At 40.5% G+C, this 15420-nt stretch overlaps 1 protein-coding gene across 1 annotated transcript; it reads right to left on the bottom strand.

The window, feature by feature from the left end:
• Nucleotides 1-429: 429 nt before the first annotated feature.
• On the bottom strand, nt 430-3336 carry LOC149236180 (ribosomal RNA small subunit methyltransferase-like). Its single transcript, XM_089372327.1, has 3 exons — nt 3006-3336; nt 2102-2409; nt 430-1948 (listed from the first exon to the last, which is right to left on the bottom strand). The coding sequence occupies exons 2-3, from the start codon at nt 2402-2404 to the stop codon at nt 1211-1213; spliced, it is 1041 nt and encodes a 346-aa protein (XP_089228453.1). The 5' UTR covers nt 2405-2409; nt 3006-3336; the 3' UTR covers nt 430-1210.
• Nucleotides 3337-15420: the final 12084 nt, after the last annotated feature.

The following is a 15420-nucleotide window of genomic DNA, read 5'->3' as shown; positions in this document are numbered from 1 at the left end:
ATACACAAAGTAACAGGCATGCAAGGCACTAAAATCGCCCTAAGGACATAAAATCCTAAAATGATTATGTCATCTAAATACTTGACTGGGGTTCGAGTCCAATCAATAACAACTTCATATTTTCCTATAAAAACATATAATACTGAAAGAAAATGTGTAAAATGACAGAAACTACCAAGAAGTTAAACTATTCATTTCAGACCATTAATAACATCCATTCTTACATGTATTGGTAAAGGGCAATCTGCCATTATATAGGACTTAAACTACTCATTTCAGACCATTAATAACATCCATTCTTACATGTATCGGTAAGGGCAATCTGCCATTATATAGGAGTTAAACTACTCATTTCAGACCATTGATAACATCCATTCTTACATGTATTGGTAAGGGCAATCTGCCATTATATAGGAGTTAAACTACTCATTTCACATCATTAATAACATATATTCAAATAAGAGGATAACTCTGTTTATGGTTTGCAAAGATGAGGCGTTTGCTCCGAGGCAAGTATGTGCCCAGAGGGACCCTGAACTCCTGCCCCAGAGGAACCCTGAACTCTGTCAAGTACAAGTACAAGTACAAGTTTGGCAATTGCAAAGATGAGGCGTTTGCTTTGAGGCAAGTATGTGCTCAGAGGGACCCTGAACTCTTGCCCCAACCCTGAACTCTGTCAAGTAAAAGTACAAGTTTGGCAACATAATCACGTCTGTGGTGTGCTAATTACAAATCAAAATTGGCTATTTGCCTTTCTTATGCTAATCAAATGAGTTGAATTATCCATTAAAAAGCAATGGAGAAACGGAGGAGGGTGAGATGCACCTTCCGTTAAAAGCAATGTTGTTGAATCGCTCCTGTTTTAAAATCTGCTTCTCAGAACTCTTAGCTGGCCCCTGTTACAAGCACTCTTCTTTTATGCCAAGGAACCCAAAAAGTGCTACATTTTCTGCTTGCATGCGCCAAAAACTTCAGAAATAAAGACAGTGAATGAAATGTCATACTGATTGAAGTTGCTAACAACTTTCGTTGAATCCTTTTGACTGAAAAACATTCACTGCAAGTCTTCTTGTCAACGATAAGCTTTCACAGCTTTCTCTCCAAAGTAAACATCCCGCAGGACGGAGGAAAATTCGGGATTCCTATTAACATACATTTCCAAAAACCGTTTCTGTGTGGGTTAAAACTTAAAACCCAGCAGACATATGAGTCAAGAAAAATGTATCCCGGCCTTGTTAAAGAGGGATAACAGATACAAAAAATCATCCTGAGCAAGCTTGGAAGATCTTTTATCCTCAAAACCTCCCTCTTTTAAGATATTTAAGACTTTATCTTTAAACTGAGAAGCCCCTTCCTGCACGCCAGCATCATCAACATCCATGTCTTGATCTTCCCCAGCATCAATGTCCATACTAACATCATTGCTAGTGTCACCCAAAATAGACACATCACCAAAACTAGACTCATTTGACTTCTGACATGCTTCTTGCAATGCTTGAAATGTCTTGTAGTTCTTTTCCAGTAGTGATAAGATAGCCTTTTGCCTAAAGATCGCCCCTAAAGTCTTATTTTTACGATTAAAACAGAGACGGACCATGCCATCCCACTCCTTGAAACTAATTGGAGGAAGAGGATTACGGGGTTCGATACGTACAACTGAGGAGTCAACTTTTGGAGGAGGCCTGAAGTTGTTCTTGCCAACTTTCAAGAGATGTGAAACACGAGCTAGCAATTGAGCATTCACTGAAAGCCGGCAATACAAATTATTTCCTGGATTTGCAACAAGTCTCATGGCAAACTCTCTTTGGAACATGATAATGGCACATCTAAAAATTGGTCTGTGTGATAACAATTTAAATGTAAGCGGAGAAGATATTTGATAAGGAATATTTGCTACACACACATCGAAATAGGGCAGTTCACATTTGAGAACATCTCCTTGAATGACCTGCCATATAAGATGAACCACAGTTAAGGGGTTAAAATACTGCAAAAATAAGATTAATTAAGAACATATTTATATAGAAAACTCTTCCAACTGACTTCAGCATCTATTATATACCAAAAAACTTTAAAGAATAAAATGATTTAGAATACTTGCCTGCAGCCGAATGGCACTGCTTGTGCCTTGTACCCTGCGCTGCAATTCCAGCACCATGCGAGGATCCAACTCGACTGCTATTACCTTCTTGGCTACCTCTAGTAATTTCATTGTCAAGTTACCTGTCCCAGGCCCTATCTCCAGCACAATATCAGTACTCTTAATTCCTGCCTTTTGCACAATAGTCTGAACTAGCATTGGATTCTTCAGGATATGCTGCCCTTTGGATTTCTGAAACTGAATTCCTCCCTGATGGCGCTGCGCTGCTGAGGGCCTAGTTTTTCGCTCCTTCCCACCCGCCATAGTTACTATTGAAAAGCGAATAAAACAATAACCGGAGAAGCAAAGTTCAGAAAATTCATATTGTTAGCATGATTTTTTCAAACTCTAGAGGCCATTTTTGATTCAGAGCGCACTCAATACTATTGCTATTTTGATTATATGCACTAGTATGATTAAATTTGTGTCATTGTCATGTAAAATTGCAAATGTTTATCATCGTGAAAAATTGCGAATGTTTTAGTTTCTAAATTCTAAAGAGATTTGAATCCTGGCTTGGTTTATGCAGCGAGCCCTTGTGAAGTTTAAGGAATTTCGAAACCTCTTTCTCTGTCATACCGCATTTATTGATGAAAAAATCTATGACAACCCCTCCATCTGGTGGAGCTGGGGATGGGGTTGCTGTTTGCGCGCAGAATTTGACGATTTTAATGTGGGGATTTGCAATAATTGCAAGAGGACTTAACAGCGAAGTTGGGATCGATACGCGATTGGATACTAGTGGGAATTTATCCACTATCAAACGTTTCCATATTCGTTGAATAGACATTATGTTTGCAACAGCGAAATCCAGATTAAAGCGTAGCCTTGGTGAAATTAAAAGCACAAACAAAGAAATAACTACCTGGAGGAGCCCGCCGGATTGGATGTCTGGATGAATGTTGTCGTAGATGGTCGAGGCCCGGGGGAGGCAAAATGTTTTGGAATACCAGAAGTGAGCACGGTGTTATGAGAATTTAGGTTGTTTTTTAAGTTAGGGTTCGTCGGTGGTGGGATGAGGTTTAGGGTTTTATGAGGATTCAGGAATCCTGGGCCGCATAAAAGTGTCGGACAGCCGATGTTTTAGGTTATTTTATGCACTTTGGGTGATGTATTGAAAGTGTTCCATGGATTTGATGTTACGATAATCATTGATTTGGAAACGTGGGATGATTCAACAGATGCATCTGAACTTTGTATATATAAACAATTTTATAACTAGCAATTGTATCGAGAGGTAGCAATGGCATCGAAAGGTGCAGAGGGATTCTAAGATAATAGTTAAGACGATATATTTCAAAGTGTAATAGATTTGTATATTTTTTTTAAGTTGATTTTATAGGTGTAATTAACTCAAGGGAATTATATAGCAATAAGAGGGATATAGGGAAAAAAAGGAATGTAGTTGAGGTTGAAAAGTGAAATTTGCGTGTTATTTGTTGTTTGTATTATTTTTTTATTTGTCATTTTGTTGATTTTCCATGACCAATAGTTTCGCAAAAGATGCAAAGCATTATTTTGTTTTTATATGAAAGTGTTTGAAAGTTGTAAATGTAAATTATTTGGAAAACAATTGGTATAAATGTAATAATATAGATATAATTTCCATGGGTGTGAGTAATATTTTTTTCAAAGATGTCAATTAAATTAATTTTGCAATTGGCAATGTAGTTTGGAAAATGTTTAATAAAGTTGTCCTTTATAAGAAAAAAAATGTGTTTTTGTTTCGTGCAACGAGTAGCATATTTCATCAGATTTTGGTCTAGGAATGAAGAACGGCATATTGTAGTAATGTGTTAAGTAGCATTAGTGACTAGTTGTTCCCATGCATTAATTTTTTTTGTAGAAAAACATGTTCAATGTGTTTTATTTGTCATTTTTTGTTGATTTTCCATGACTAGGGGTTTCGTAAGAGATTGAAAGCATTATTTTGTTTTTATATGAAAGTGTTTGAAAATTGTAAATTTAAATTGTTTTGGAAAATAATGGTATAAATGTAATACTATAGATATAATTTCCATTGGTGTGAATAGTTTTTTTCAAGGATGTCAATTAGATTAATTTTGCAATTAGTAATGCAGTTTGGAAAATGCTTATTAAAGTTGTCCTTTAGAAGAAAAGAAATGTGTTTTTTTTCAATGAGCGTCATATTTCACGAGAGGTTGGTATAAGAATGAAGAGCGACCTACTGTAGAAATGTGTAAAATAGCATTAGTGACTGGTTGTTCCCATGTTTTTATATTTTGTAGAAGAGACATGTTCAATGTGGAAGTTGTAATTGTTTGTCTAATTAGTTGGGTATTTATATGAGTTAGTAGTGGATGATTGCATCGATTTTATTTGTGAATGATGTTGTCTGTGTTTTTTATTGAAATAACAATAGGTAGCATGCTTTCAAGCGGGAAAGGGTTAATTTTTTATATGTTAATGCATTGAAGTTTTGCTTTTCCTCCTGTATTACAAGAACAATTATTTTTTAAAGGCTCTAATTTTTTGAGCGAAAACAGGAAAAGGAAAAGGGAAATAATTTATTTAGCTTCCAAATAGATAATTGGTATAGAAAATTTGATATAGATTAACCCGATAATGCAATATAAATCAAAGCAAAATGCTTATCATTGAGGGTTTAGGGATTTCCCTCCTTCCCTAATAGAAAGCCCTAACATCCGTTTTTCTCAAAATTCCCTTCAATTTCTCACAAGGGGGACTCAAGGAGGGAAAATTATATATATATATATTTCAGCTATAAACGAGCAAAATAAGAAAAGAAATTCCTGTGAAGCCAAACTATAGATGTGTACAATTTCCCCGAAGCTTTTATACAATTATGAACGAGCTGCTTTCAGTACTATCAAGGTCCCCCTTATAAGAGAGCGCTCTTCTGGGCAAACCTTTGGGACATACCCCGTTATACCTGACTTGGGTATGCCTTTCCGTCAGTAGACCCAACCCCAACCCCTTTGATCTATATAAAGGGTTACCAGACCCTTACCTGAGCTTATTATTTTACCTTTGACTGATGACCTTTATATTACCCTCATTACCGTGGCCTTCCCTGCGCTCACCCTTTTCCTTTCAAAATCTCAGGTTTGACCTTTTTGAACCAACCCTTGTCCTTACCATACCATATACTGGCCAGCCAGCAGTATTTATTCAGGACCAATCCGTAGCATAGCTAGTTAAGATAATACCAGAGTTAAGGACCTGGTTTCACCTTATCCCCATAAGGTACCTCTTTCTATCTCAGGGTTTTCCTTCGCTCACTTAACCCTGGCCTAGAAGAAACTACCCCTTCTTACTCAGGGTTTACAGGGGGGCCGGCTGTGTGAAATATAGAAACTTGGCCAGCTGAAGAAATTGAATGCGGCCCCTACTATTATTAATTGGATAAGTTGGGCAATTAGATAGAAAGGGCACCGCAGATAAGAAAGCGCTTTATCCCCCTTATTATTATTTAAGCGGCACCACCTGCCTGTTTTTGGACAGGAGACGAGCTAGAGTTTAGCGCTGTTGGAAATCCATCTATAGATATAGGAGTCTGGCCCCTAATAGCATTTACATATTAGGGATTAGCCGGTATGGAGGAAAAGGGATGAATCGATGAATGAGATAGATAAGGGAAGGTGGAGGAGTATAGCTTGATAGTAGCAGACTTACAAGCGCTCTTCATTACCCTACCCACCTTCAATATATATAGAGCCCTAAACAGGTAGGGAGCGGGTAGAATGAAATAATAGTAAGTGGGGTTGAACCGTAGGAAGAATTCGTAGGTGGTGTGGGATAACCCCGGATCTACCCCCATTCATATGGGTTGGGTAGAAGAACTGGATCTGTCTCACCATCTACTTACAATATCACTGCTAGAGCACATTATTTTCGTATCACCTCTTTGATGGGTATCATCTTTTGCCTCCCTTGATCGGAGATGGAATAGAATACCCAACTAAGAATCTGCCTAACCTCCACCCGCCTTTAGTGAAGAATGGTTAAGGTGGAACACCAAAGTTGATTCGCCTTCAATTGATCCAACTCCTTCGATGACTCTTACTTTCCGGCTTTTTATGATCCTTATCCTTTTTATGATTACCTAACTACCAGTCTTCCAGAGTCAACTTGTGGAACACCTTCTTTTTCAAACCTTCATTCTGACACATGTTTTTCTAATTCGTCACCGAGAGGGCTAGAATCTAGAACCAAGCTTCATTGTGTGCATGAAACTGCTTGCTTTGTTCGGTGGGCAGGAGAATAATGATAGCCGGGCGTAACCATAACTCTAGCTCCCGCGTAAAGTTTATCCACTTTGTTTGTGAAGCTTATTCACTTCAGCAAACGAACCAACAGCAGCCATTGATAGATCATCAAGTTGAGTGGTTTAGGTCAGCATTCTACGCACGAACCCGTCTTTCGCCCTACCCCCCAACCTATGCCCCTACTTATTCGTATAGCCTATTTCTTTACCTATTGAGTTGGATAGCCTTTGACCCTAACCATTAGAGACAGAGAGATAGATGGGCCAAATCCTTCCTAGAGAGTGAATAATGCGTTTTTTCTTGTAGTCTCTTCGCGAGGGAATGTGCCTGTGGTGCCGCGCCAGGGTTGAAAACCTATACCTGGTGTTAGTGTCGATCTTGAAAGCCCTCCATCAGTGATCAAAGCTCTTTGCATTTGCATTAGTAGGTGTCTCATCAGTGTCAAAATTGGCATTCCATTAGGCATGCCATAACCCTGATGGAGGAGCTGGTCTATTTATATCCCTCTTGGCTTTGCTGGATCAGGTCATATCAGTCATTGAGTTTGTCAAGCTGCTCTTGTTTGGTCTTAATGTCAAAATTCTAGGTCTAGGGTTTTGGTCAGTTGTCTTAGCAAGGTCATGTCTCTGAAAGTCCTTGAGTGACCAGCAAGCCAGAGGGAGGATGGTAAACATGTTCCTTTGAAATTTTCATCATGTACAGTTCATTTTTAACCTTGGATTTAAAAACCTTGTTTTTAAAGCCAAGGTCATGATAATTTTTGTAAAAAGAATAAATTTCCAAAACGTCTTCAAAAAGGCAGCAACAACCTTGTGTCACACGGAATCAGTCAATAGTGCGGACACAACCGACCTTCCTAGAAGTCTAAGACATTCTAATGACAAACAAAACAAACTAGAACTATCCTTCACTAAACATGCATTATACTATGAAAAATCAAGTGTTTCGTTCTTACCTTTGTCCAAACGTTGTTGTAGAAGTCCAAGCTTTGTTGATCTGGATGAGCTCCTCCTTTTCTCCAAAACCTGCAATCACCAACAGTCAAACCATTAAATAGCACCTGATTATAACATAAAACAAAGCATATTCAACATGTAGACCAAGGAGTACATGAAATAACTCATAAACAACAAGCTATTGAGAAGAATGAACTAATTTGCATTAAAGGTAATCAAAAGGAACTGTTACAACCTGAGCCTTGGTGTTGTGCAAGCTCCTTCCAGGGTCCACAAGAGTCTTCCTCTACTTTGACAAAGCTCACCCACTCCCAATAGAACAAGCAAAGATGACAATCTCTCCTCACAAGCTTCTAAATGGGAGACCTAATTCCTGCAACATTTACCCTTAGAAATGTATAGCTTTCAACCTCCTTCCCTCTGGCCCAATGCTTGTATTTATAGTGCTCAAAAGGAAGTTATTCAGGTCCAACATCAATGGGATAATCCCCTCTTTGGGTGGGATAGCTCCCTTATTGATGGGATAAGTTCCTCTTTGCTAGGGGTGCATGAACCATCTGGAGGCGCCTCATACACGTCAAACAACCTTCTAGAATGCTCTAGAAATGACCACAAGTAAGTTTTTGAAGATAAAACTTGCGCATTTTAACCTTTTCAGAGGGACGCACCTGCCCCTTTACATACAGAGCGTCCAAGGACACAGATTTTGTGAACATCAAGTGCGTACCCGCAGGCAAGGCTTGAGAGAACCTACGTACCCAGAGATAAACATATTTATAAAGACTTTCTCTCTTTCTTGGAGTTTGACATGGATAACAGAGGCATAAGACTTGCTTAAGAGGGTAGTATGACTGTTGATAGAGCCATACCAACTGTAAATAGCCATGGTGACATTTTTTAGTGTAACAGATTGCCCCCTAAAGTGCGAAGCCTGTAGTAGATTAGGGTTTTGTAAATCTAGGAAGGGTGAAGCGCTTTATCATTTCAAGGATTATCTCATGGAGAACCTGGTTGGAACCTGCAATTTTCAACACAAAATACATGTATAAGATTATATCATTACTGAGGTAGGCATTCCCATACTCAGATCAAAACTTTAACTAACAGACTAACTACTCTGATATAGGAATGATCTTGTAGTACATCATAATTATAGACTTTTGTAGACACAGTATGGGCGCAACCATCTGTTTATGATTAGTCTACTTAGATAATGAATACAAAACTCCTCGCAGCCTGGATGGTGGAAACTAGATCTAGGGTCTTCATTTCTACTTCCCGAATTGGTACGTTCCTAGCCATGTGAATGAATGAGTTGTTGTCGAACATGGTAGAAACCACTTGATTACCAGTCAATGATGTAAACCGTTAACAAGCGTGAGAGAGACCACCAGTAATGTCAATGGTTCTCAAAGTACCTAGTACAATCCATGAGATGTGAATGAATGAGTTGATGTCGAACATTTCACGGAGTCCTTTGATCGAAAGTCAATGATGTAAACTGTCGTCAAAGGCGAGAAACCTGCCATTGATGCATGCAGACTTCAAGGTACTGACGATTTCTAAGTCATCTCTCTAGATAATGTGTTGACGTCGATAGAAAGCGACTCGTTGCGGGCAAGTCCGCAACACGAAATCATTGTTTAAGTCGAAGAAATGTTGCTGTAAGGACTGACTCAGGGATGGTCAAATGGATGACAAGTATTTTGCAGATGAAAGTTTTGTTTGCAGACCTCTTGAACACATAACGACACGACAGATGGTTTGGTGTTTAAGTAACTCAAAGTTAATCCCCGGAACCCGGTTTGAAAACTTTCAATAGTGGTTTGGTCAACTTGTGAGGTAAAAGATTTCCCAACCCAGGTGAATGAAAAAGTGTCGTGTTCAAGAGTGGTAATAAAGCTTCTTCTGAGACAAAAGATAACAAAAGGGCTCATTCTTCTCTCTTTTCCCCCACCATTTCTGGCAAGTACCTCTTTATTTTTAACAAGCTTGAGGAGGATAACATATGCTTGGTTATAAGCTCATCCTTCGGACGAGTCCAACCTAGTTTTGATTCGAACCCTAGGAAGGAGTGGTTCGTTCCTGTTTGTAATTGAACAGGTCCTTTACTGTGAAATTTTAACGAGTCCAGTATAGGAATAACTCGGCGTTTTTCAATTTTAGAGAGTCTGAAAAACTTAAGAAGACTCCAAGTTGAACTTTTTCGTAGATTTGTGTCCCTCAAGCCCAAAAAAGTATAAAATAATACCTGGGGGAACCGCTTGATCTTGCGACCAAGGAGTACTTTCATGATTAGTGCCATTGACCTGAAAAGTAAAAAGCGATCAAGGACACGTCGTTTTATTTCCATATCGAGTTTGAAACGACAAAAGCTCGGCAATCTTTTCCTGATTTTACGGTCAGAAAAGAGCTATAAGGGGACCGTCTTTTAATTCCGTTTTAACGAGTGTAAAAGAAACGCTCGGCAACCTTTTCATTTTTTAGGAGTCAGAAAAAGGCTTAAAAGATGACTCTGATATTTTTGTTCGTGAAAAATGACAATTTTCCCTCTAAATCCCTTTGTCCTGCACAAAAACAACACATTACTCATACCTGTTTAAGATGGGCAAAATTTCATTGAAAATCATCCTTTCATGGTGAAAAATGAAGAAATTCATCCAAAAAACCTATAAAAAGACTTTTTACAATATCATTTTTACCATTTTACTGTTGAGGTTGAAAAAAGGGCTTTTGGCAAAAAACTTCCCGTGGTCGCTGCGGAAAATCTGACCGTCGGAATCGAACGCCGTCTCCTCCAGGTATTTCACAACATCCTCCTTGTCAAATTCATCCGTTTAGAATTTTGTTTTAGGTTTCTTTTTTGATTTTTGGGGGGTTTTGGGTTTTGAAAACCGCTCCGCGGGGGACGCAGGTTCCCTAAAGGCTGGCCTGCGTCCCTCGACTTTTTCCTACACAGGGAAAAGGTCGGGGGACACAGGCTACCTTCAGGCCACCTGCGTCCCGGCGCACTGTGTGCCAAAAGCGGGGTGCGTCCTCCGCAGAACGCGGATTTTGAAACCCCAAGCTCCCAAATCAACCATTTAAATGGCCCAAAATTTATTCTAATGCCTGTTTATTCATGTGTAGGGCATTTACCATGCTGGATTGGAGAGAAAGAGAGCATGAGGAGGTTGATGAAGCTGCAATCAATCATCAACCTTCCCTCGATGCCCTAAGAGGATGTGGGTTATACAAATACTGGGCCATACCTGGCATGAGGGCTCAAGTAAGATTCTTGGAGTGGCTGGTCGAGAGATGGAACGTTCAAGATCAATGCTTTTATATCGGGGGGCAACAGCTCGAGATTGAGCCCTCTGACATCTACTTTCTCACTGGCTTGCCGAATAGAGGCAAGCAACTCAATCTGACCGGGACTAGGCCGGGTGGCCAATCCCTTGATAGTCTCCGAGCATATTGGTGCCTACCTGATCGACACCATGCGAAAGGCATAGAGATCAAATGGATCTCTCGGCGTGAACTCATGGTCTTAGCTTTCACTGTGACCAGGATTTGTGGCTCAGCCACTCTACATATTGCCACTGGGTCCCAAATGCAGATGGCAATTGACTGTCTCCAAGGCACCATCTTCAACTGGTGTGATGCGATGTTGGCTAACTTGAAAGCTCAACTGACCAGGGCAAAGACCGGGAGACTAAAGACCTTTGGATATGGGCCTATAGTCGTGAGCTTTGCCTTAGAGAGAGTTCCGATGCTGATCCCTCAGCATCTCACCGTTGATATTTCGGGTCCTCAGGAGCCAAAGCTGATACGATGGGTCATGGTGATGGCTCGGCATCCGGACGAGGGTGCGGCAGTTGTTCGATTCACTGACAGTTATTTTCACTGGTTAGAGGACCAGGTGTTTGCTATTCAGGACTTTCCGTATGCCGGAATGGATTTTCGAGGTGATCCGGACATGGTTCTTCCACAGGGAGAACAATGGGACGACAGAGGTACTTTATTTTTCACGAGTTTTCTAATTATGTATTTTTTGTTTTTTTATATATATCGTCTCAAAACTGACAGTAAAATTTTCAAAATGCAGATGTTGGTCCACAGCGTCCAGCCAACCTCCGGCCTTTTGAGAGGAGACATCCAGTTGCACCGGTACCGGCCCCACAGGACGCGGCGGCTGCAGAGGTACTGACTGAGTTGGAGCATGATCTACAGCGTCTCACGGCGGACATACCTGAGACTACCATGGATGATATCCCTATCAGGCTTCAGCGCTATGTAGTCGCGGTCCCTGGACCATTTAGGAGATTTTTGCGCAAGGTAGCCCGTGCAGTGGTGTCATATAGGGAGCACCACCAGTGATTGACTAGTCACTTATGGACACATGTGACATTTTGACTTTTTGTACTTATCATTTTGCCGATCATAAGGTGTTTTTCAACCTATGATCGAAGACGATGTATATTTTTGACACACTTCTATCTATATATATATCATTATTACCGGCTTACTTTGTTTAACATGTATGATGAAATGTTTATAAATTTGCATTTATGATTATTTACAGATGTCTATTTAACATTCGAGATGCCAATGCATCTGCTAATGTATTTAAAGACCTTGGAATATGTTGATATTCAATGTAATCAAATTCACGTTCCAAGAGACGCACCCTCAAAAACAATCTTAACAACACAGGATTCCTAATGGCATAAACTCTATTAAGCTGTAATACAACGAGTTCAGAATCCAACCTCACTATCAAACTCCGAATCCCAAATGAAATAGACTCAGATAATAATTCAATCACTGCACTGTATTCTGCAATGTTGTTTGTTGTTTGACCGAGGCTTACCCCATGCATAGAAACTAACTCGTCAGAGGGCGAATAGATAACCCAAGCTGCGGAAGAGATATTCCGTGTACTACGACAAGCACCATCAGCAAATCCTATATACGTTTGGAGAGGCGTCGACATCTGCAATATCAAGAGCAAAACCAAGATAAGCCAGAATAATGACGAAAACACACTCTTCTAAACTAAGCACACTGACTAAACTAACAAACATACTAGCTAGAAAAGTAAATTTAACCTAACTAAAAAATTCTCCATACCCATCATTTAAGCATAATACCTCTTCAGGTACAGCCCATTTCTGGGTTTGCCCAAAGAGTCCCCATCAAAATCTACCAACTCATAGGCCCCTTTCGCTAGCTTTCGCTTTACAATGTAGGGCCCATGCCACATAGGAACGAATTTTCCAGCACCTAGCTTATCGTTAGCTTGATCATATAATAGCACTAGGTCTCCTTCCGAAAAACTGCGAGGGGTCACATTCTTATCGTACTGAGCTTTCATTCGCTTCGCGTGAGTCTCGATTGCTAAAGTAGCTTCCCGTCGAGTCTCATCTAATTTAGCTAAGTATAACAGACGTTTCTCCTCTTCAGAAGTAGCTGGGAGTAATTCGACAGCCATTTGAAGTGATGGAATTTCGCATTCAATGGGTAACACAGCTTCTAAGCCATAAACTAGCTAGAAAGGAGTGAACCCTGTTGAAGTTTTCACTGAGGTTCGGTATGCCCATAGCGCCAAAAACAACATGTTGTGCCAGTTCGATCGATGGATCCCAATGATCCGTCGAATCATGATGACTAGAACCTTGTTGATAGACTCAACCAAACCGTTAGCTTGCGGATAATAAGGAGTAGAACTGTCGTGGCGCAAACCAAGCTGGCTTGTAAGCTCAGTCATCATGATGTTTCGAAAATGACTCCCATGGTCAGTAATAATTGCTTGTGGGACACCAAACCTAGTTATAATATGATTGAATACGAAAACTGCAGTTGTTTTGCCGCTTGCGTCGAATGTAGGCATCGCCTCGGCCCATTTAGTAAAATAATCAACCGCGAGGATGATATACGCATGCCCCCCGGCCGAGTGAGGGTTACAAGTAATAAAATCGATACCCCATTTGGCGAATGGACCAACGGCAATTATAGGGTGGAGAGGAGCAGGTGGTGCGCGCATCTTGCGATCAAACACTTGACAGTTGTGGCATTTTCGTACCGCAATGATACAATCTTTAAACATAGACGGCCAGAAATAGCCAGCGCGCAACACCTTCTGAGCTGTGGCATACCCAGACATATGACCACCACATGCTCCAGAGTGACAGTCATTCAAAACCTTCTCAGCCTCTTCGTGAGTTAAACAACGTCGAAAAACCAAGTCTGCCCCCTTGCGATAAAGTGTATCTCCAATAATCTTGTATTGCTGGGATTGAAACCGAATTTTTCGACGTTCCGACTTTGAAGCTTCAGGCCGGAAGGTTTGGGTTTGGAGATAGATGATTATATCTCCGTACCACGGATCTAAAGTACTGATAAGAAACAAAGATTCGTCCGCAATGGGCTCCTCTACCACAGTCTCTGTATCAGTATACGGGAAATCACACATCAACTCAGCGAAAACCAAGGATTTCTTAGACTTGGACTTCTCGAACTCCAAATCGAACTCCTGTAGGATAACGATCCATTTGGAGTACTTTCCCCCTAGCAATTGTTTTGTCAAAATATAGGTCATAGGGTTGCAATCCGAAATCACAATAGTTTTGCAGAGAAGAATGTAATGACGAAAACGCTGAACAGCTTGAACGGCTGCCAGAGCCAACTTTTCCACATGTGAGTATTTTAACTCGGTGGGATTTAAGGTCCGACTAAGATAATATATCACATGTTCCGTTCCGAGTTCATCTTCCTGAACTAAAACCATTCCGATGGTGGAGTGGGAGGCGGCGAGATACAAGAGGTAATCCTGGTTGTAGTTGGGAGGATGCAGCAACGGTGCATGGGTCAACGCGTGCTTTAGCGCATCAAAAGATTTCTGAGCTATCTCATCCCAAAAGTATTGAGCATTTTGTTTCAACAACCGGGTGAACCCCTTTGTAATCTCGGCGTAGTTAGGAATGAATCGACGTAAAAAGTTTGCTTTCCCCTGCAAACTTTGGAGTTGGCGTAAACTCGAGGGAGGAGGCAATTTAACAATAGCTTCTACCTTCGAGGGATCGACGCGAATGCCGGCTTTTGAAACAACGAAACCTAGCAATCGTCCCACTTCTATGCAGAAGACACATTTGTGGGGATTCAAACGAATTCGATAATGCCGACACCTCATGAAAATAGCTCGTAAATGAACAGGGTGATCAGCTCGTCGTAATGAGTGAGCAGGCAAATCATCGAGATACGGTTGCACAATGTGTTTGATGTCGTGAAACGCGTAAGACATTGCCCGTTGGAAAGTGGCTCCGGCATTCTTAAGTCCAAAAGGTAGTTTGCAATAAGCAAACGTCCCCCAAGGGCAAATGAAAGCCGTTTTTGGTTGATCGGCAGGCAGAATATTGATTTGATTGTATCCGGAAAAACCGTCCATGAAGGAAAATATTTCACTGCCGGCACAATCATCAATGATTTGATCGATATAGGGCGTGGGATAGTTGTCTTTTGGACAAGCACGATTTATATCCCTATAATCGATACAGATTCTTATTGTCCCTTGTTTCTTATTGACCGGAACAATATTCGAAACCCAATCCGTTAGCGGAATTGGATAAATGAAACCTGCTTTCAACAGCTTCTCAACTTCTGCTTTTATTGCAGCCGCTTTCCTAGGGTGTATCTGACGCAGACGTTGCCGAACGGGTTTAGCGTCCGGGTAAGTCTTTATCTCATGAACAACAATGGAGGAATCAATTCCTGGCATCTCCTCGTAAGACCAGGCAAACACGTCGCGGAACTCTTGGAATAGGGCCTTGTAATTTTGAATTTCATCGTCTGTACATGAGGCACCTATATGAATGTTCTCAATAGTTCCAGCTTTTACTGAAATGTCAATAGCAATAGTATGAGAAATATTCGCTAAATTCAACTCGGAATCAGGATGTTTCATTGGATTCCGAGCGTCGTTGACATATTCAGTGGTAAAAATAGATGAAAAATCTTTTTCAAAATCATCATTCTCAGGTAAAAACGAAGATCTATGATGGAGATCTTCCCATGGTAGATCGTCTACACTTAGGAT

This window comes from Pinus tabuliformis, chromosome 8 (genome assembly GCF_031772625.1).
Source record: "Pinus tabuliformis cultivar Carrire ecotype Pingquan chromosome 8, CPIR1, whole genome shotgun sequence".
NCBI classification, from domain to species: Eukaryota; Viridiplantae; Streptophyta; class Pinopsida; order Pinales; family Pinaceae; genus Pinus; species Pinus tabuliformis.
The sequence above is the reverse complement of the archived record's forward strand: the minus strand, read 5'-3'. Positions and strand labels throughout refer to the sequence as shown.

What these genes read in the sequence shown, in the direction of transcription:
- LOC149236180 (XM_089372327.1), bottom strand. Translation starts at nt 2,404, where the DNA reads ATGGCGGGTGGGAAGGAGCGAAAAACTAGGCCCTCAGCAGCGCAGCGC. An exon ending in GCAGTGCCATTCGGCTGCAG is followed by an intron (nt 1,949 to 2,101) that starts GCAAGTATTCTA and finishes CTTATATGGCAG; the next exon opens with GTCATTCAAGGAGATGTTCT.